Below are 23,656 nucleotides of genomic sequence, written 5' to 3'. Positions count from 1 at the left end.
GAAAACAAGAGGATGTTGCTCTCTGCTCGCGCATATCGATGCACGAAGCAATTATGAGCTTATGGCTTGTTATCGCAATGTAATCCATTTCACGCTTTGCTGGAAGTGAGCTAGAAATAGCAAAAATTCACCAAAATCTTGAATTTACAAGAAAACTACACAACTTGTAGCATCAAATTTAATATCATCAGATCCGCATGGCAATTTTAGGAAAGGTCAAGAAAAACCAAATGCATGGCGTTACTGTGCTTCAAATAATCAAAGGAAATATGAGGGGGGGGGCAAATCTGGCCTCCCTTTAAGACGCAAAGTGTTAAAGTTAGAGAAAAAATAGCAAAAATGCCTGGGTTTTGCGGTCAAACCGTTCAAAATCGCTGGGCGCGAAAGAGTTAAGAGTAACAGCATATTTGCAAAGTAACTGAAATCAGTCAGGAGCAGTTGGTCTCGTTCCACTGACTTGAGAAAAAACGAGTTATTTCTCTTAATTTTTGTAAACTTTCTCTTTTCCTTAACTCTCTTCACTGTATTATATTACCTGTGCGGGCTTAGGGTATGCTACTTGTATTTTAAAAATCAACAAAGATGTAGAAATGCGGACATAATGTCCTTAAAACACAAACAAATGCAATTATTCCATGCAAAAATAAGATAGATAGGCCGTGCATGTGTCTAGTCACTCTAGTGTCTCACTTTAATCTATTTGTGTTTACCTTCTCCCAGGGGCTCCGGACACTACCTGAGAGTGGGGGGGTAATTTAACCAGGGCCGGGAACAATGTTTTTACATCGACAGAGGGCTTATTGGATGATGATGATGATGGGGTATGAGCGATCTTTCCAGGCTAGATTGGAGGGCAGGAAATCTTCAGCCACTCAGCAGTCTCGTCGTCCAGGACCCTCAGACCATGTGCACCGTGTGGAGGCCGGTGGGTTAGGCAGTGGTGGATGACATGGTTTGCGGTCTGTTCCGTGCACCACACTCGCATTCTGATGAAGGAGCCAGGCCCCACTTGTGCATGTCCGAACGAAAGCGGCCGACGCCAGTTCGCAGGCGGTTTAGCCTGACCCACGCAAGCCTTGCGAGGGACATCCCTGGTGGACGGGGATCGGCGTCGGGTATGAAGTCACGGAGCGTGGAGGTGTGATTATTGGATTATCGCATCACATATACTTCTGAGAGGTAGCCTCCCAGACCTTCCTTCGCATTACTGAAAGCTACAGTTTTACAGGGTCTTAGGCCGCATGTTTCGCGCCGAAGGCGCAAAATTTTTGCCTTTCAGCACATTTCAAAATCGAAAAATAATTTCAACGAATCTAAAATCGCGAACAAAAGCTCTTTAACATTTGCCACATTTTATGAGATTTTTAGACAATTTTGAGTGGAAGAGGGGACGTAGGCTACTCAAAAATTCCTTTCTGTATTCTTCCTTGGCTCAAGTCCTCCAAGTTTTGCACTTCAGACGCTAAATGGTTAGATTTAAAAGGTCAAAGCTTTCTATCACCTAGTTTACAATCGCATGAATACAACACGATATCCTGTGCCATAACCAGTGAGAGAAAAAGTTTCAGCATCAAGGATCTAGGCCAGGGCTACTCAACTGGCGGACCGTGGTCCGAATTTGGACCTTTTGGATGTTGATGGTGGACCTTGAACTTTTGGGAAAATAACCTCATTGCCACGTTTAATGGCTTATTTAAACATATTTCTACTGGGAAGAAGCAATTTTTATTGTGATTATTCTAGTTGCTGGGGGGGATTCGTCCCCCAGATTCCCCAACACTTTCCCAGAAATCCAAGTCGAGTTACATTTTACCTAAGAAAGTGGTTTGGTACAGAACTACAGATAGTTTATCTTTCGTGGTTTGCGTGTGAAATAACTTATTCATCGGACCATAGTTGATCGGACCGCTAAAAATATTCAGCTTGTCAAACTGGACCTCTGTTAGCATTAGTTGAGTAGCCCTGGTCTAGGCCTACATTCAATTCAGAAAATAATAAAATAAAAGCTAAAATACATTAACTTTTACAACAAGCGAAAATATTAAGACATTGAAACAATACAACTGTAGTGGGTTTTGTTCGTGAGTGGTAAAAGCGAAATTAAACAGTTTGCAGCAGTGAGAAACTATGACATCACACATATCGCATTGTGATGCATTTAGTTTTGACAGGATTCATAGTTTGGCATTGTCGATAGATGACTTGGCGTTGTCTTGCGAGTCGGAGTTTCCAAGCAAAAGTCTCAAGTTGTGCAACAAAATAAAAACATGAAAATAAAACACAAAAGTAAAAAATATATTAAAAATAAAATTTTTATCTCTACATTAGTGGGGGGGTAATTTTGCATTAATTACCCCCACTCAGATTGGTGGGGGGTAATCACCCCCGCGGCCCCCCCTCTAACGGAGCCCATGCCTTCTCCTAATTAACATAAAGACTGCTCAAAACTTTTGTAGTAATCAAGATAATAACTTGAACTGAGCCTCCATTAATTTCAATTCTTAAACGTTGATAAATATGGTCAAATATAAACAGTAGGTTTTAAAAAAGACCTCAGTTGGGCTGAAAATATACAATTACGAAAACGAGGTAAAGTTTATTTTGCATGCGGATTTTAGCTTCTTTGAATAGAAACTTTTACATTTATCTATCCTTGCAATGAAAACGCAAGAATGGCAACTACATTTGATGTAATTCGCTCTGCTTGGCTTTATGCTGGCATTGAGCAATTTTGTGTTGTATTCATAGTAACTTATTTATTGTTTACAAAGTTTCGCAATTCATCTAAAAGCAAATCATCAATTAACATAGTGCTGAGTGGTTTACTTAGCCACAAAGTAACCTGTATTTATTTCATGACAAATAGAAAACAATTTCAAAACACTAATGGTGGTCGCGAGTCATTGTAGCATCAATTAGGGGTGCAATGCTACTGAGGGTAGACTATACTGAAGTATCTGTACAGTGTAGGCTACAACGCTCTCAAAACTTGTGATACTTCACTGCCGAGCACAAACTTTACTGCCGAGCACTCGCAGTAAACTTCGATGACGATTCATTGCGTAAGAAATTAGCTATGAACTAATTAAAGATTTGAGTAAAAAAGCAACTTCAACCTCAAAACAGATCCACGTAAAAGATGGAGGTTGAAACTTTAAAACCTAAAACAAGCAAATATTAACAATATCATACTGTACAGTTTAGCTTGGTGTGATCAAATTGATTCGTTTACTTTACACATTATAATTTTAGGATACATAGGAAGATGATTTCATCATTAAACTGCCCAATTTTAAAATCAAGTAATGGAGTAATGTAATGGAGTAATGGAGGCATAGTTTTTAAACTTGAACTTTCACTTTTAGCCTTGACCTGAAAACAATGAGACCTTACTGAGTGTAAACTATGACCGAGGTATTCCAATCGTATCTTTTGAACAAAGAACGCATGAAACTCCCGAAGTCTGCTGCGGTGATTCCAGGTCTGACAATTGTAGAACAACATAGCAATCCTTTCTTTTTATCAAAAGTTACTCTCCTGCAGGAAGTACAAAAGCATGAGCTTTGCTGTATGAAAATACTGTTGTGTGGTGGCATATAGAGTAATCGATGAATTAACGAGCAAATACTTTTTCTATACGTTTAATGACAGAGTTTTTTCAAAAATGCAATAATTACGTTGCATAATCATAGATGGCTATAATAAACGAAAACTTAGAGAAAATAGCAATTTAAAAAAAACTAGGCCTGTTCCTTCTACTCTTTTAACTATATGCTGCTTATTAGGGTGGCCCTTAAAAATCATTTTTCTGAAATTTACTGCTCCAAACCCTTAAAAAGTTTCGTCCTTACAAAAAATGATGTCTTGCAAAAAATTTTTAAATTTGAAGATAATTTAGAGGGTGCACAAGACCCCTCAAGTTCCGCATCCCTCCAAAAATGCAAAATTTGGGTATCTCAAAAACCGCTTGAGTTAGAGATGTGCTTTTGGTGTCTAAAGATGCAGAAGACAAGGTTTTCTATATGCTTTCTGAACATTGAATATGCCTATCTTGAGTAGAAAAGCAGTAATTTTGAAAAAACTACTTTTTAGGGGTTTTGCGTGTAAGATTCATAGTTAAACAATAGTGCAGACCAAAAACCACAATTTTACAATTTACCTTTCTAACCTGTTAAATTGTGATGTTACAAGTAAACAAATAGCACTGTTTAAAGTGGCTAGAAATCCAGCAACCTGGGCATCAGATACACAATGTTCATAACCTTTAACAACCTGTAAGTACTGTTTTCATGTCCCTAAGTCTAGCTGAGTTCCGAGCTAATTGTAAAACTTCATAAAATTCATGTAAAACTTAAAGCTGAGTTCCGAGCTAATGTTCCTGCGGTTGTCAACTGGGATGGAAAGCTTCTCAGAGACTTAACAACCAAACAGCATGTCGACCGCTTGCCGATTATTGTAACTGGTAATGGGGTTTCTCAGCTGTTGCAAGTAGCAAAATAGCCAAACGAAACGGGATCAAAACAAGCAAAAGCTGCTGTAGAAGCTTTCAATGAATGGGGCCTAAAAGAACAAGTGATTGCATTATCATTTGACACTACTGCTTCCAACACAGGGCGAAAGCTTGGCTCATGTGTCCTCATTGAACAAGAGCTGCAAAAAGATCTATTGTATCTAGCATGCTGCCATCATATTCATGAGCTGCTAGTACAAATAGCTTTTGCCACAATCATGAGAAGCACTGCTTCACCAGATATTCTGGTATTTAAAAGATTTCAAACACGCTGGGAGTTTATAGGCAAGACGAGGTTCACCACAATAGCTGAAAACAAAGAAATAGCTGATGCAATCATCGATGTGGATCTATAATAGCTTGGGCTAAAAAATCTTTGAAGGAAAGAAAAGATTTACGTGATGATGATGATAACAGAGAATTTATACAGCTCTCATTAATTTTTATGGGAGCTATTCCTCCGAGAGGTGTTCATTTTATAATTCCTGGCCCAATGCATCATGCTAGATGGATGTCGAAGATTTTGTACTCATTAAAAGTTTGGATGTTTTATGACCAGTTCAAACTTGCAGAAAGAGAAAGGAGTGGGCTCTTGCAGATGTGTATTTTTGCTACAAAATTGTACCTTAAGGCATAGATAGAATCTCCTGCTGCAGCCCCGAATAACGATCTAAATCTTTTGAAGTCTTTTAAAACATATTCCAGCATTAACAATGCAGTGTCGAATGCTGTATTATCCACGTTTTCCTCCCACCTGTGGTATCTGTCTGAAGAACTAGCTGCCCTTGCCTTTTTTGATCGTTCTGTATCGGCCCAAACCTAAAGACTCATGGTTAAAGCAATACAAGAGCGGGAAGAAACTGAGGATGCCCCTTAACGACAGACAATCAATTCTGCAATGGCTGATCGACTGGAGTTGTCTGACCAGGTCATTAAGGGGTCATTGTCACTGTTCAAAAAAACTGGACATATCAACTGAGTTTTTGGAACAGGATCCAGAAACCTGGGCAATCTGTGATGGTTACTGTGAGGCATCAAACATAGTAGACACTCTAACTGTCACAGATGACCATGCTGAGCGAGGTGTAGCTTTCATAGAGGAATAATAACCGCATCCTCACTCACAATGAAGAACAGGTTCAGTATCTGATGCAGGTGGTTGCAGACCTTCGGAAACGATTTCCAAACTGCAATAAAGCCACTTTAGCTGACAAGCATGTGTTGGCAAACAATTAACAATGCGGACAGAAAAACTATGTGATTTTCATGCCAAAACAATGCGAAAAGCTAGTTAATTTTGCCGTCAGTGATTGATATTCCGATAAAGCCCAATAATTTGTCATAATGCTAAGCTTATGCCTTGTATCATATAGTTTATTGCGCATTGATTTCCTATTTTTGACTACAAGAAGTGCTTTTGTAGCCTTTTTCAAAAACAAATTACCGAATCTCAGAATTTACATGCATTTTCTCGTAAGGACCACCTTACCCGACCTTGTTATTTGTGTGAGGACCACCCTACTACCCTAAAACACATGTTTGCAATGTTCTATTTGTTTACTTGTAACATCACAATTTAACAGGTTAGAAAGGTAAATTGTAAAATTGTGGTTTTTGGTCTGCACTATTGCTTAACTATGAATCTTACACGCAAAACCCCTAAAAAGTAGTTTTTTCAAAATTACTGCTGTTCTACTCAAGATAGGCATATTCAATGTTCAGAAAGCATATAGAAAACCTTGTCTTCTGCATCTTTAGACACCAAAAGCACATCTCTAGCTCAAGCGGTTTTCGAGATATCCAAATTTTGCATTTTTAGGGGGATGCGGAACTTGAGGGGTCTTGTGCACCCTCTAAATTATCTTCAAATTTAAAAATTTTTTGCAAGACATCATTTTTTGTAAGGACGAAACTTTTTAAGGGTTTGGAGCAGTAAATTTCAGAAAAATGATTTTTAAGGGCGACCCTACTGCTTATTTGAGATAATAACCCAGATAGAAAAATCTGTCATTTTTACATTGATTTTTTACTCAATTTTATTATTTATTAAAACGTTTTCAAAATAGTTGTTTCCAAAAGATTATATAGCCAATGTGTGAGTTTGGGAGATCGTGATAAATAATGGGTTTGCTTGACAACCCATGCACCTGCAACAACCGAATGTTGTGTCAATTGTTGCTTACAGCTGAATAAATTACACCTATTGTGCTGAATGACTACCACAGGTTACAGAACTTTGGATAAACTGATTATCCGGCCCACGAGGATATTTTCTTATAGTAACCTGGTCGTTTCTCAAAACGCTTGGTGACCTCTGGACTAGATTAAAAATGACCAGGGAGAGTTCTCAGTTAACAAAATAGTTTTGAAAGTTAAACCTAGCAATAAAATCAGTCTTTACTTTGATTTAACGCCATGTTGAACCATAGCACCATAGCAAACAAGAATTAATTTGCTGTCTAGAAATAGATAATTTATTGTTAAGGTAAATCTGTCAAAATTATAAAACGTTTACAGAATAATGAAAAACTACTATTAGTTGCAAACACAAAACTTGAAAAGACAAAAACAAGAAAAAATTTAATAGCAGATACAGCTTACTGGTGCATTTAACGCTTTTATATCATAGTCACCATTAAGTTTCTTCCTCTTGTCAAGGATTGGAGGCAATGAAGCTGCAGGTTTCTCTGTTGCGAGATGTTTCGGCTATTGTATAATAGAAGCAAAAGTTTTTCAACTTTCGCCAACTTTATGATATTGTAATTAATTTTATCGTGAAGTAAACTACCTGACACCGGGGTAGATTAGAGGCCAGCTCCAATGATTTGCTAAAGGGGCCACTCGGACAGAGGTGAGGTCACATGTCGGGCCAATGATGGCGTTGATATCCAACGTACTATTTCCAGTGACGTTGCAATGTTCCAACACACTGACGTCATAAATGTCTGACGCTGCCAGGGGTGCCCAGTCCGGATCACACTTGGTGTCTTGGTAGACAACGCTGATAGCTGATTTCTGTATGTAAGCATGACATGAAGTTATAAAGTTTAAGTGTGAATCTTATCATGGAGCTGCCACTGGGCATGAGTAGAAAAACATTTCTCTCTAAATAACTTGAAAACTAACAACTCTATTGGGTAATAGACAATTACTCTGTAGACAACACAGTATACACTACAGCAACGTAAAACGGCATTTAGGCTAAATCATAATGATCTATCGTTTATCTTTTATCTCTGTTTCTGTGCAAGGAGTCGTTTGGTTATGTCTTGCAGCAAAGAGCAGTGATTGTGGCGAAGTCTGGTTAGATTAACAAATCTATAGTTCTCGCTTTTGAGTGCATAGTTTTGATTAATACACTCAACGACAAGCTACCTCATATACGGGAAGTGAAAGCGCTCGACTATTTTGTAAATAGTAACTTAGGCTAAGTGAATCTCAAAGTTGTTTGAGCAAAGCTACAGGAACAGTCAAGAAGTTGCAATTTGTGTCTTTAGATAGAAATTGGCTGATCTTCATATGCTTTTAATTAAAATGGTGTTCAACTCAGTTTCTAAATTTAACTAAACGGGTTTTGTCTTTCCTGCCCCACGTCTCCTCCCTGGGACGCTTCTGCTGAGAGGTCTGTTTATTTTTACTGTGTTTCATTCACAGCACGATTTAAGGTTGTGTTGTGAACCAAGTATTCTATACTTTACAGTAGCCTACCTATTTGATATTACGGCAGGCTCAACACTTAATGGTTCTCAGGCTACTTTAAACGGAACATACAGGGTTTGATGATGATTCTTTCTTTCATTTGTTATAAACTATATTTTGGTCAACCATACTTCATTACACTTTGATGATTACAATTCTATTTGAGATTAAAACATCTCACCTTTCAATATGAAAAAGAATCATAAATTAAACTTCTGTTTTTAATTAGGCCAGGCTCTATAAAGGCGCTGTTGTAGACCAGGAGTTAAACGCGTTAAATTACACTTTCATGAGGAAAAGCAAGGAAGACTTGTTTAGACTTATTTTTGGACGTAGAGTCGTAAAATTCAAAAATTGAGTGGTTACACGCCGAAAACTGGACAATTGATATTCGCAATTTTAGGGCTAACAAGAGAATAACGTCATTGCTTGGAGCTCAGAAGAAAGGTGGAGTTGTTGGTTGAATACGTGGTTGAGCCACGTATACCAAAGTATGTTTCGCTGTTTTCCCTCCGAATTGGGTTAGTTTAGTTTCCTGGTTGCAGGAAAATTTGAGCTGTTGTTGGTTGTGGTCTGGTTGTTTCGTTAGTTTCGTTTTATTTCAAATCAACTTTCATGGAATAAATATCATTTATACTTCACGATTTTCAGTTTTGATGACTTTACTTAGCACGAATTTTCCAAATGTAGTTACGTTTGTGCTTGTTTCATTACTTGTAACAATTGGGCTACTTTTAAGCTAGTTTCTAGTGTAATTGAGCTGGAAATTATAAAATATCTGGCAACACTGCAAAAACCCACGTGGCTTTGTGAGCGTCGGAAAATATTGAAAGTTGTGGAATTTTATAAAGCACTTCTGAGCGCACTACAAAACAAAAAACACTTGAAACGTCATAAGACTGTTAAAGCAGTAGCGCACCCAGAAAAAAAGTTAGGGGGGGGGCTAATTCAGAAATGTCGGCTGAATGATTTGCGACGTAGCCAGGAATTTTGAAAAGGGGGGGTTTTGAAGGCCGGCGGGCGAAGCCCGACGGCGCGTTCGCCTAAGACGACACCCAGCGGTGGGGGTCTGGGAGTCCTCCCGCAGAAAAACTTGAAAAATTACTTTTGAATTTGGTGCATTCTGAGAGCATTTTCAACAAAAGGCAGAGAAATTTGAATATTTGGTATTGGCAAAACTCGCTCTTTTAATGCAGTTCCTCTTAAAATTAGGCAAACCTTGCTTTAAAGACACAAAGAAACTGAAAGCATCATTCTCAATATCGTGACGTAACACGAGTTCCAAAAAGAGGGGGTGTTGAAACCCCCACCCGCCCTTGGCTACGCCACTGCTCACATCCCACAACCCACCGGTTGCCAATCAGGATTCGTTCTCTCAATCAGATAAGAATTTGGCCTAGTGAACCTCATGCTACTGGTACCATCAGCTTCCTCATCCCTACGTCCACTCTTGCAATCTTCTACAGATCTCGACTTTTTCGTCATGTATGACAAAACAGAATTAGCTTTCCGTTTGCCAACACAAATAACTGCGAAAACAACAACTAGCATGAAAACAGTTTGAAACAAAATACTAATTTTGTAAACAATAAATTTGATGTGGACATTTTTTCTACTTACAAGACATTGGTTATTTGGTTTTGAATCTCTATCCTCGGACTGACAAAGCCTTGATTGGTTATTCCTGGTAGTTTCGCATACTTGTAGGGGCTCTTGACGCAGGGCCAGTTACCGAGATTGGCAGAGTGAAGTTTACCGATTGTTGAAGTGTTGTTGCCGGAAAATTATTCCATTCACTAGGTGCCGCTGAATGGAGAGCAGTCATGAAAGTGCGTTGCTCAAGCGCACACCCCGAGAGTCGAACTTGAGCCGCGTGATCTTGAGCCCGGCGCGTAGCCTAACCACTAACCACTGAGCTAATGAGATGAAAAGAGCTACTCCAGAGGGAACAATTGCAGAAAAGGCTTAGCAATTGCGACTGCTTGGGACAACTATGGTGAGAATAAAGATACTCTTTCAGGCAGTGGCACTCTCCATGATGCACAAGCAATAGCCTATGCTTCCAAAATATGACAACCGAGTAAGACGGATCAAATGAACAAACCCTATCACAAAGTCATAGTACCAATGCTAATTTGTCTTGGATTAGAAAAAAAGCAGTCTTTGCTTTGGATTAGAAAAAGGAGTTTCAAAATCCCTAACACTGAGCTAGAGAACCTGAAACATAAAAGCCAAAAAAGATAGTTTCTGTCAATTTAAAATCTTTCTATATGCCTTCTGAAAATCTACAAAATGGGACAAAAAGGGATGTGATTTGGTCAATCACCATTGCTGGCTTTAAAAACACGCCTATGCAGTGTTGGGCGCGATAACTAATTTTTCAGTTAAGCGATAACGATAATCGATAAACGAAAAATGCCTCAAGGAATAACGATAAATCAAAAAAAAGTTAAGCGATAACGATAAACGATAAAATTATCGCCGATAATGTCCGATAACGATAATTTTTTTTTCTTGATTAGCGCTGCCCCATCCCATGCAGCACGAACTGTTTTCATCAACATGACGAAAAATCGAACATTCATGCAATGCAATGCAATAGCTGAAAAAATAAGTGAGCGATAACGATATGTGTTCCGGCGGGTCAATTGCCCTCTTGATTAGAATTGAAATTGTGATGAAATTTGTTGACATTGTATTTGCGTTGTTTCTGTGTCCCGCGTGACGTGGCTTGCCTGGCAGCCAAGAGATTTCAAAACTGATTGTCACTTTTTGCTGCGTGCCGAGAGCCGTTGTTTCTGGTCACAATTTTGCCTTTGTGTTGGGTTCAGTATTTAGTATTTAAAAGCACCAGCTCAGTGGCCGAATGGTTTCGCCTTCGGCTCTGGTGCTGGTAGATCTGAGATCGATTCCAGGTCGGGTCAAACCGAAGACTTTAAAAACGGTACCGATTGTGTTCTATCCTGCGTAGCGCAGTGAGAATGAGTCGGGTAATAATGTGATAAACATCGTAAACCTGATATAAATTAAAAATGAGCCCTGTCGCTAAAAGACCTTAGCTGTTGTAGAGCGACAATAAATAAAACCATAACATTATTATTATTATTAGTATTTAAAGCAAGCTAGAGAAATGTGTGATTTGGATTTAGTTAAATCGTTAAGAATTAAGTGTGTACAAAATTTCAGCTTTAGTCCCAACTCACTGAATCAAGTCATACGCAATAAATAAAAATACCAGAAACGATTGCAAGCATGGTTGAGGCCAGAAGAGGAGGGATTGTAGGATCGCATTGAGCCCCTACTCTCGTAACCAAAAAATAAAAGCTGAAAATTGGACAACTTAAGTAAAGAACAGTAAAGTATCTAAATTACGAAATAAAAGAACTAACATAATTGACACAATTGAAAGAAAAAGAACTAAAGGATCAAGGAATTCAATCAAGGAAGACTTCAGAAGGGGTGGTCAGCACTTTCCTGCAACGAAAGGACTTTAATAAACTTTGATTGTGCTGTAAACTGGAACTCTACTGTAGACTAATTGTGTATAATAATTTGTTTAAAATACTGTATTGTTTGTCAAGAGGCTTGCGTCACCGTAACTCAGCAAGCGGTAAGTCCCTAATTAATGTTGGTTACGCTGTCCATTACGTTACGGTGTCGCTATTACTGTGTGTAGGCAATAGTATACAGTAGTGTAATTTCTTAAATTGATAAATGGAAGGTGACGGTGGCCATCCGGTGTCTCGTGCGTTTCCCGTTGGCAGTGGGACAGGGGGCGCTGCGTCTTGGGGTGCTGTGGCGGAACACCCAGGCGTTGGGCAGGTGTATCTTCACGGGGTTCAAGGCAGCCTTACCCATGCTGATTTCAGTACAGAAGCTGTGCTCAGGGACGCCAGACATAAAAAAAGAGAGGTGCTGCAGGGGGTTGGAGAATTTAGGATAGGTCTTCCCATGGTACAGGATGAAGCGTCGTTAGAGCGGGCCTTGGTTGATATGGCGGAGTTAGAGGACAACTTTGGAGAACTGTCAGAACTTGCGAATAAATTAAAGGATAGCACTATGATATCTGAAGCTACACAACAGGTCAGGTCAGAGATTGAGGAATTGAGACGTACCATAAAACAGAAGCAAATCTCCTAGGTAGATACAAAGTTAGGTACAATAAAAGAAAAATCAACCACCAGTGCCTCGAGTAGTCGCTCGCGCCGTTCAAAAGAAGAAGAGATTGAAATTCGGGTCGAAATGGAGAAGTTGCGGTGGGAAAAACAGATGCGGGTGAACAAAGTCAAAGCAGAGGAAGCCAGAGCCAAAGCCGAAGCAGAGGAAGCCGAGGCCAGAGCCGAAATTGAAATGCAGATCAAGGCAGCCGAACTGAGAGCAAGGCAAAGTAAGCTTGAGTTGTTTTCACAATGTGGATCGGACCAAGGGTCGGAGCGCGGGCAACGACGGCCTACGGCCAGTAGTCTCGGAGTCACCGACTACATCCCTACAGCGATAGAAAAGGTCCAGATGTGGGACGCTGACATTGTCAATCCGCCTGGGAGATCCCATGACATTCATGGGGGGGGGCCGCTAGCATAGATGCCCAACCTAAACAGAGCAAGGCTAAACAGGAAAATTTAATGGAACCGCCACATAGAGAAACTCCCCTATGAAAGCTCTTTCCAGGGAACGCCCTCACAAACAAGTATAGAACGTGGACTAAAGATAATTTATTGGCAAAACCGCCCGGGGGACCCATGGGGCCGCTGAAAGAGAACCTCATTATGATTATCAACGTGATTTTTATAGAGAGAAGGTTGTGAAACCGTCACAAACATGCCCCTTAACTGTAAGGAAAGATCTTAAAGGTGAGAGATGTAATTTACCACTAGTTAAGATGATGGCCGTGAAACTCGACATGTTATGACACCCCCGCCAGGGCTTAATGCAAACAGAAGTGCTGAGAATCAACAAAACTGGTTCTATAAATATCATAATTGTCGCACTTTCTATGACAGGGCCGCATTGATCAACTATGATGGCAACAACATGCCATTTATATTTTTTAAAAACCGTATCGAATCACTAATGGAGAGTTGCCCATTTGAGGGAAATCGGCTGACTTTGCTACAGGCAGCCTGCGTACGTAGCGCCGCGCAAACCATTTCAAACTTAGCATCGGATACTTCTGGTTGGAGCGAAAAGGAAAGGATCGATATGTCGCTGGATCGCTTGTCGCAGCGCTTTGGCGTTAGAGGCGGATTTCTCGCGGAGCCGGAGATTTGGCGGGTACGGCATGGCAATAAATTATCTGGGATGTCATCATCCTCAATAAAGGAATTCAAAGACGAGCTGGCTCAGTGTACCCTCTTCGCTAGGGCGTATAACCAGCGTCATCAGCTAGAAGGACGTTTTGTACTAGACTTGGCAGGTCGATTACCTGGATAAGCGAAGAAAGACTTTTTGTACTATCTGAAAGAGCAATATGGTAGCACCGAGGAACCAAGCTTCCAAAGCCTAATGGATTTCGTAAATTGCGAAGAGACGTGTCGCTCTACGGACTTCGCCATACGCTTAATGGAGGAAGTCGTTGCTAGAAAAGATACAAAACGGTCGGCGAGTGATAATCACATTATGCGTATTCGTTAAACCTCAGCACAGCCTGTCAGAAATGTCACCCAAGGTAGCAGTCGCGGGTCTGGCACTAGTTCTGGGAGCCGAAAAGAAACGTTTGGTAGCCGCTCTTTTGAGGGTACGAGGAAGGACATACTCTGTATCTATGGTGAGAGTAGGAATAAGCAAGAGCGTCACAGACTACCCAATTGTCCTGAGTTTCTAAACTTGACGCCGTCGCGACGCCGGGATGTCATCGCCACGACTGGTCGTTGTCTAAACTGCCTACGTCTAGGACACAAAGTAAAAAACGGCACCCAATCATGTAATTGTACGCGCTGCGGCGAAGATTTCCGATTTAAGCACTATTATCTAGTGCACGACGCCTATGTGAATCCTCAAGGAACATCGGGCAATGGCAATGGTCTTAGAATGGCACCTGACGTCACTAATCCTAGTGTAAGCATCGCTCATAAGAGGGCAGTGTTTAATCGTGTCACGGCTGTGCGGGTCATAAACCCATCTAATGGAGAGACCACTCTGGTTTACTGTCAACACGACCCAGGCTCTCAGCTCACATTTGTTTCAAGCCGATTGGTTAAAGAATTGTATCTAAAAGCTGCGGATAATGTCTCTTTCCGCATGGACACTCTAGCAGGCAAACAAGAAATACACTCTGATCTGGTTAAATTTAATACCCAATCCTTAGTTACTGACTTCTTCTTCGTTTGAACCTTGTTCTTCGCCACTTCAAGGGTCGAGGGGCTTTGCCTTTTACCACCTTTGGGCAGTGGTAAAAGGCAGAGCCCCTCGACCCTTGAAGTGGCGAAGAACAAGGTTCAAACGAAGAAGAAGAAGAAGTCAGTAACTAAGGATTGGATATTAAATTTAACCAGATTAGAGTGTATTTCTTGTTTGCCTGCTAGAGTGTCCATGCGGTTCATTACTGCCGAACTGTATGGTGATGCGGAAGCAGTGGTAAATGCACCTTGGAGTGACCATGTCAAAACATTGCCGCAGCATCAAGACTTAAATAGGTTTTCACATTTCGATAATGTTGAATTGATTTCGTTACCTAACAAAATGTCGGTCGATATTCTAATCGAGAATGACCATGCTTACTTGATGCGAGTATTAGAAGAACGTGTTGGCATGACTCGGGAAGAGCCCCATTCTATTTTAACCCCACTGGACTGGCTGGCTAGTGGAGGTCGAGGTTCTATGATCTCTGGTGATTCTAAAGTACGTCGTGTTGCCATTAATGGTAACGTCGCTGAGGAGTCACTTAGTCTTGACAGTTTTGATGAGCAGGAGATTGAAATCAGTCGTTTAAAACATGTAATAAAGGATTTAACCCTAACAGATGAAACGATAGAACTGTCCCGCAATGATGTCATAGCACAAAAATTTGTTGAGACGCAAATGAAAGTTGAAGATGGGAGATTTGAAATGCCCGTACCTTTAAAAACCGACTTTAAATTATCGGATAACCACTCTTTGGCTCTTGACCGTGTTCTGAGCTTACGACGAAAGGCTTTAAAGCAATCTGATGTTCGAATATTCTTAGTAGACACGATGACTGAAATGCAGTCCAGTGAGTACATTGAGCCGGTAAAAGACGACGACTCATCGGCATGTGTGTGGTACTTACCATATTTTGTGACATCCCAAGCAAAAAATCGAGTGGTATATGACGGCAAATCTGAGTTTAAAGGTAGGTGTGTTAATGATGTGATTTTGTCAGGCCCAGACATATTAAACCCTTTAACACAAGTTCTGGCTCGCTTTAGATTGGGAAAGTTTGGCCTAATGGCAGACCTAACCAAGTGCTTCTTCCAGATTCAATTACCAATGGAACAACGCGACTCGTTCCGTTTGCTATGGTTTGAGAATAATGATATCGAAAAGGGAAAAATAATTCCGTTTAGATTTTGTGTACACCCTTGGGGAATTAAAAGCAGTCCATACGTCGCCTGCTTAGCCATTCAAAAAATGATTGAACAAAACCCCACTGGAGCCAGTGACCTGACCCTGAGTGCCATTCGAAAAAATATGTATATGGACGATCTGATATTCTCTGGAAATAGCCTTGATGAGGTCAGTGAGATTGCTAAAGAAGCCATTGACTTGTTCAATAGCCGAGGCTTCAGTTTGGTGAAATGGAGTGCCAACAAAGAGGCGTTCGATGTTTTGTCCAACTTCAAAAAGGAGATGTTTGCTTCTTCCTTTCGCGATGTCGACCTGGAAAAAGACGATACAGACTTACCAGTAGCAAAAACTCTAGGTTGTGTGTGGCAAACCGAGTCAGATTTATTCTTCATTGAGTGTTCTCTCCGACCTTTAGAGAAGTACACACGTCGCTCAATGTTAAGCCAACTTGGCCAAAATTTCGATCCACTAGAGTTCGGCGCGCCATTCTTCCTAAAAGCTAGGTTAATTCTGCAGCGTTTAGCTATTGAAGGTCTTGATTGGGACACCGAAGTGCCACAAAGCTACATAAAAGAATGGAAGTCATGGCTTCATTCTTTAGATTTGCTAAAAACAATTTTCCATACCTAGATGTTGAGCATATGATGATATCGTATATCAGTTACATGGATTCAGTGATTCCTCCAATCACTCCTTTTCCTCCGTTGTGTATATACGTAGGCTGTGCAACGGAGTCCCTTGTGTATTGTGTATCCTTCGTTTTTGGCAAAAGTAGGGTTGTCCTCAAGCATCAAAGTGCATGGCCGATTGCCAGAAAGGTGCTTGTAGCCGCGCTTAATACTACGGAGCTGTTAAACCAGGCAGCTAATGCACTACACCTACCTGATCTTAGAAAACATTTCTGGTGTGACTCGAATACTGTCCTTCAGTGGATCAGAAACCCTGATTTACGATTATGCAAGTTTGTTACTCGTAGGTTAAATCGTATTTTACTCTTGTCAGAGGTGAGCGAATGGCATTACTGTCCGACACATCTCAACTCGGCAGACGTAGGAACCAGACCGAACGCCATCACCAAATCAGGTTCCAGAGAGATGTGATTGAGTGGTCCATCTTTTCTCATGCAGGAAGGCGAGGTCCCAACGGTGAATGGAGCAGATGCTGCTATTCGTAGAATGGAACTGTCGCCGGAGATGACGGTAAGAGAAAATGCAACTGGCTCCATTAGCAAGATTATCGAAACAGCACCTACTTTGTACGTGTTAAAAAAGAGAGCCGCCTATCTTGTAGCTTTCACGGAGTTCATTGTATCCAAATGCAAGAAACATGGGCATGTAAAACCAAAGTTAAATGCATCTTATCTAGAGGACGCTTGAAATAGGGTTGTTTCCTACGTACAGAAAGTAGTGTATAGAGATTTGTTAAGTTGTGACGGTCTGCCAGAGTCGATCGATGTGGTAACAAAACGTCTTGCTTCGAGCGAAGCTGGCGCTGATAAACAGTGCCTGAAGGAGTTGCGCTCTCTAAAAAAGTATCGTCCTTGTGTGGACACACGGGGGAGGCTTCGTATTGAAGGTCGTTTGAGTAAGTCTCCCGAAATAACTGTCGATGCGAAGCATCCTCTTATTTTGCCTTCGAGGCACGCATTGACACGGCTAGTTGTCCTTGACGCTCATTGTGATAGCTATCACTGTGGTTTGCAACAGACACTGTTATCTACTCGTCAACGTTTTTGGATTGCAAATGCTAATTCCTCGGTGAAACATTATTTGCATGACTGCGCTCCATGTGCCTTAGAGAAAGCAAAGCTTATCAGGCAGCTTATGTCGGATCTACCATTACCACGAACCACGGCGTATAACAAACCCTTCTTCAACAGTGGCGTAGATTATTTTGGTCCAATGACGTTTGTGGAGGGAAGAAGCCAAAAGAAAGCATGGGGATTGTTATTTACCTGCCTTGCGAGTAGAGCAATCCACGTGGAACTTGTGACGTCACTATCTTACAGTGAATTTGTTTTAACCATTTACCAGATTTGTAGACTTGCGTGGATCTATACGTAACATGTACTCAGATAACGAGACCACATTTAAGCGGCAGCTAAAAGACTACCAGAAATTTTGGAGTCTTCTGAAATTCAAACTTCTTTGCGAAAAAAGAGAATTAACTGGGAGTTCATTCCTCCGTATGCCCGGCCCAGGGAGGGGCCTGGGAAGCAATGGTCAAGCAATTCAAAATTGCCTTTGCCCACGTTATTGGGAACTCATCACAGAAACCCAACTTGTGAAGAAAGGGGCGTTCTTCCCGGCTATCAGCACAAGGCTGAGCACTCACTAGTACAGCGAGCAGCTGCGATTCGCCAACCATAACGGTGTAGCTTCCACGCTAGCCATTCAGACCATCCAATCAACAATATGTTTCTCGGCAGCCGATTTGTAGCAAGAATTGACAGCGATAGACACGTGTTTCGCCCATGAGGCTGGGCTCATCAGTATCGCACCGTATTCTGCCACAAATTTATTCGACAAAGAATAAATTCCACAAAGATAAGAGTTAAACTGACTGGTAAAGCGGTGGTCGAATAAATTTGTGGCAGAATACGGTGCGATACTGATGAGCCCAGCCTCATGGGCGAAACACGTGTCTATCGCTGTCAATTCTTGCTATAAATCGGCTGCCGAGAAACGAAACCCAACTTTGTTGAACTTCTTACATTTACGGGTAGTGCCACAAGAATAGTCAACGAAAGACCTTTAGTCCCTGTCTGTGATGACTGATGACCCCAAGGATTCTACTGTTATCACCCCAGCCGCACTCCTTAACCCATTCTTGAGCCCATTTTCATCAGTAGGAAATCCTCATGACCGAGATGAGTTACGGAGAGACTATAGGTATAACCTGGCTCTATCTCACAGTTTCTGGGAGAAATGGATCTCTTTTTATTTACCTTCCCTGCAGGGTAGAAAAAAGTGGGGCAGTTTGGGGGAAAACCTACAGCCAATTAGTGGTGGTTGGTTCTCCAGAAGATATAACTAAGAGAGGGAGGTACCGTCTGGGGAGAGTCCATGAGATCATTCCCCAAATTAGGAAAGGAAAACCGATTGTCAGGCGCATCAGGGTGGCAGTCTCAGTGGTGGATGAGGCATCGGGTGTGGTCAAAGTGGATCTGGTCCTAAGGGATATATCGTGCGTTGCTCCTGAGGGGAATGCTTGACTGCGTTCTGGACCCGGCCCCGCCCTGGTCTGTTGTTAGCGGGTGTCGTGGAGGCATCTGTACCACCCTTGCCTTTCATTTAAATTTGTAGTGTATTGTAGATATGTACCGCGCAAAATCTGTTTTTAACCTGCGTATTTCTGTGTCATCAGCAGGGCCCCAATATGCGTAATTCAACAACATGTCCTAGTCACGTATACTCTACAGCGATCTCAGTGATCGGCCTCATTATAAGTAGCTAGTTAGTTACTGCGTAATGCATTTGATTTGATTGCTATTGTGTGATTCATGAAAATGATGTAATTACTAATCGTGTAAGTATTCGCCAGCGATCTCAGTGATTTGCGTCATCATAAGTAACTAGTTAGTTACTGTTTAGTGCCTTTGATTTGTTTGCTACTGTGTGTGTCTCATGAAACTAACGTAGATATTAATGGTTAATCGTGTAAGTATTCGCCAGGCCATTGTGGTCAGGGTATCCCAGTGCCTTGCACTGCTATAAAGGATAGTCACCGTTTCTGTGTAGCTTTGATGCACATACTTTCTGTGTATTGCATTTCGGGAATCGACCCTTCTACTTCAACTTTTGTTTTTAATTATGTGCCATAATTAGGGGCCGCAATGTTCCGGCGGGTCAATTGCCCTCTTGATTAGAATTGAAATTGTGATGAAATTTGTTGACATTGTATTTGCGTTGTTTCTGTGTCCCGCGTGACGTGGCTTGCCTGGCAGCCAAGAGATTTCACAACTGATTGTCGCTTTTGCTGCGTGCCGAGAGCCGTTGTTTCTGGTCACAGTTTTGCCTTTGTGTTGGGTTCAGTATTTAGTATTTAAAGCAAGCTAGAGAAATGTGTGATTTGGATTTAGTTAAATCGTTAAGAATTAAGTGTGTACAAAATTTCAGCTTTTATCCCAACTCACTGAATCAAGTCATACGCAATAAATAAAAATACCAGAAACGATTGCAAGCATGGTTGAGGCAGGAAGAGGAGAGATTGTAGGATCGCATTGAGCCCCTACTCTCGTAACCAATAGGAGATAAAAAATTATCGCCAATAATTAGGCTATAGCCGATAATGCCCATCACTGCGGCTATGTAGTCCAGATGGAATGCTCAACTTATCCGCTCGTTAGGTCATGGTTAAGCTCTGACTCAAGGTCAAGCGGCGCTGGTTCGACTCACGGGGTGTGTGCTTGAGCAAAGTATTTCAGGACTTCTCTCCATGCAGCGGTACCTAGTGGATGACATAACTTACAGACAACATTTCAACAACCGGAAACTTCACTCTGCCAATCTCGGTAATCGAGTAACAACCTGCAGCAATGCCTCCTTGCTGGACAGCTTTTATCCAGCACATAAGGCGAGCATACGTTATTACAGAGATGTGGAAACTTGCAAATGAAATCAAGCCCGTAGCAGAGTCACCCTTAGACCATGAATGGAATGAGAATAACAACGGCAAGACAGTGCCAAATTTGTTTGAAGGTTCTGGCCTGCTAAACTCTCTGAAAGTAGACCAATATGACAATGACTACGAGAATACGAATCTATCTCAAGATTCGGATGAGAGTAACAGTCAGAACGATAATTTTAGCTTCATCGAATTGTATCTTGTATATAAGATTGTTTTATTTTTTTGTTACAGTTTCTTACGTGAAAAACACAAAACTATTAGATTTACTCAAAAATCACGACAGTCTCGACAGACATAGCCTTTTGCCTCGGCAGAAGTTGACCAATTGCACTGTTTGAACTAAGAAACTGTCTAATTCTATGAAAAATTCGTAAATAAAAAATTAGAAAATAAAAAACAGAAGTAGCACAAAAACATTAAAAAAGCTGATATCTCAAAAATATACAGTTTTCGACGCGTAAGCACTCGGGATTTGAATTCTACGCCCAAAAGTAGATACAAAAAGTCTTCTTTACTTTTCCTAATAAAAATGTCATTAAACGCGTTTAACTCCTGGACTATTCTCTAGGTACGCACTTGAGTTTTGGTGTATCTCATTTCAAAAGAGCATGATAAGATATTTCATGATATCTTTATGTGAATCAGGAAAGCTAATCAACGAAATCCTTCATGCGTTTTAGGGTTAACTATCAAGATAATAATTATGCAAATTCTTACGTCAAACAAAGCTGAGATGTTCCAGTTGTGGACCTGAGATGCATCATTCCAAGAATCATTCAAGGCTCTCTCAATTGCTGGCTTTACTCGTTGGTGAGCGAACTTGTATCTACTTTCAAACGGGACCAGAATCCATACATTGAACTTGTACGTGATAGGATTGACTTGAACAGACTGACAGTTTTCAAACAGGTGAGAATTTTTGCTCAAAGTAGAAGCAGATGCCGTCCAACACACACAAACAAACGTTAGACCAAAACCTAGTTGCATTTCATCACTGTATTTGCACAGGTTTCAAAACTTATATCAGGCTAAGTATAATCATTAAAGCAAGCGATAAAACGTTTTTATATGCCAACTTACATTGCAAATTGTACAAACTAAAGTTCTAACAAGCTGACATTATTATTTTTGCTGGAACGAGGCATATATAAATCTTTTTTTTATTTTACAATAATAATAATAATGCTTGTTTTTACATAGCGCTGAAACCATTGCAGAATGCGCTGCTTCTCAGCGCTTTAAAAAGCAGACAGTATCAATACACTGAGTACAGCAGTTTAGAGGCGCAACTGAACACCTACATTTTGACCCGTGTCTATTCCATTGCTACGTGCCATGTAGGAATGAGACTCAGTACCAATTTTAAAACGTCTTTAGTATGACCGATATCGAACACATGTCTACCGATTCAGAGGCGGTTATTTATTTTATTTTAATTCGTATCAGCGGCGTGCAGATTGACACTGAGCCAAGAGTGTGGAGGATAGTTCCGTTTCTTTATTGTAGTCTCATAAAATGGCTTAAAGTGTCAATTTCCAGTCCAAAAATCGATAGGAAAAACTTATGTGAATTAGCCTAAAATTTAAGGTACGGATTTCAAGTTATAGCCTACCGTGTACTGTATATTGTTACATTATATGTGGCCGTTTTCTAGACCTCTGTTATGTAGCCCACTAAACTGAACAGTAACTGGTGATGTGAAATATTTCGCACTTACCGAATCATCAAAAAGCGAAGTTTTGTTTTGTTTCGTCACAAAATTAATTTTGCCACAATGTTTTATTTTGCCAGGGTTGCCAGTTCTGTTGTTTTCCTGCGGAATTTGGCTTGTTTGGTTTCGAAATTGAGAGAAAATTTTAGCAGTCGTGGGTTTTTTGTTGGTTGATTTCGTTTAATTTCAAACAAAAATTTATAAAATATATGCCATTTTTAATCAAATTTTTTTTATTGATTTTACTTTGTACAAACTTTTAAATTTTGGACTAATTTTGGGTTTCTAACTTGTAAATGATTTGGTTTTATTTTACTAGTAATTGGGCTAGAAATATAAAAACGATCTGACAACCTTATATTTTACCAAGTTTTGATATAGGTCTAAACGATCTTGTAAAAAGTTTCATGTTCTTGTTCATAGAACAGGATTTCATTTTGCTTCACCCTACGAAAACGAGTTGCTAATACTTTGATAGTTGCAACCTTTCAACATACACTGATACATAGAGTTTGTTTTTTATTTAAGGTAACCAGGAGCCTTCTCTAACTGTTTCCTTTCAGTGTTACCATAAGTGCTTGTTTACATTCAAGCATTGAGCTATATGGTAAACTGCTCATTCATTGAGCCAACTGCTCTCTGATCAACTTACTTTTTATGAGCATTTCATTTAGATAACAACAATCGTTGTTAAACAGTGACCACTGAAATACTCCAGACCTAGCCTATAAATGAACTTGTTTTATGTAGGCCTATAAATGGAGTAATGGACTCTTCCAGTCTTGAGATTCTTGAAACCAGGTAAGCAATGCTGCCACAGCAAATTTGGAAAAAGCACAAGATTTAAGAAAAAAAAAGCACAAGATTTGGATACAAAAGCACAAGATCACAAAATTGAACCTTTGCGACCCATTTTGTGCCAATTTGAAGAATAACATGACTCTGAAATCAACTGTTTAGAGAAGATACATAGGCTACATACTGAATCATTATTCTCTTTCGATTTGTGGTCTTCAATTTAATATCACAACTCTTACAAAAGGCTACAGTATATACATATATATAACATAACGATCAGTTTTGTCTTTTTGTATCAAACCTTTAAAATCAGGATCATTCAACTATTGACGATTAAAAGGCTGTTATACCACTTTTTTTGTTTTGGGACTTATTGAATGATTGTCATTATTTGATGCTGATGTAGGCCTACTCTTTTCGCTGCTCTTGTTATCTAGCAAGACAACCTCTGAGTCTGGCGACGAGCACATACCGTACCGTACTCTTTTCAGATCAAATTTTTAGCTAATCTTGTCAGGCTTGATAACTCAATGCGTAAAATTGGTCAATATACCTCAGTACGGAACCAGAAACCTAGTTACCAAAACCTTTTAGTGCCAGTGCTTAATTCTCTACCAAACTCAAACCATGGTGGCAACGGTTAATTTGACTTTGATCAAAAAGCACAAGATTTAGCCAAAAATCGATCGGAAAGCACAAGAACTTGTGCTGAAACACAAGCTGTGGCACCACTGCAGGTAAGGACAGAAGGAGTTGTAAAAAAGCTGAAAAATCGTTGCAACAAT

At 40.4% G+C, this 23,656-nt stretch overlaps 2 protein-coding genes across 3 annotated transcripts in view; one reads left to right on the top strand and one right to left on the bottom strand.

Moving 5' to 3' along the window:
• Nucleotides 1-21,383, bottom strand: part of LOC145775999 (atrial natriuretic peptide receptor 3-like) — a 60,128-nt gene extending 38,745 nt beyond the window's left edge. For both annotated transcript variants that reach the window (XM_082587410.1, XM_082587409.1), the window contains exons 1-3: nt 21,080-21,383; nt 7,299-7,525; nt 3,394-3,537 (exon numbers count right to left, since the gene is read on the bottom strand). In XM_082587410.1, coding sequence (XP_082443536.1) covers nt 3,394-3,537; nt 7,299-7,525; nt 21,080-21,349 — 641 coding nt within the window. In that variant the 5' untranslated portion in view covers nt 21,350-21,383. The remainder of the gene's footprint in view (nt 1-3,393; nt 3,538-7,298; nt 7,526-21,079) is intronic.
• LOC145775960 (atrial natriuretic peptide receptor 3-like) overlaps nt 1-22,864 on the top strand; it is a 176,913-nt gene extending 154,049 nt beyond the window's left edge. The window contains exon 11 of the transcript XR_014290188.1: nt 22,824-22,864. The gene's annotated coding sequence lies outside the window, so the exon portion shown is untranslated. The remainder of the gene's footprint in view (nt 1-22,823) is intronic.
• The last annotated feature ends 792 nt before the right edge of the window (nt 22,865-23,656 follow it).

The sequence above is a fragment of the Aplidium turbinatum genome, chromosome 8, assembly GCF_918807975.1.
Source record: "Aplidium turbinatum chromosome 8, kaAplTurb1.1, whole genome shotgun sequence".
Classification (NCBI taxonomy): domain Eukaryota; kingdom Metazoa; phylum Chordata; class Ascidiacea; order Aplousobranchia; family Polyclinidae; genus Aplidium; species Aplidium turbinatum.
Note: the sequence above shows the minus strand (reverse complement) of the source record. Positions and strands in the feature narration are given on the sequence as shown.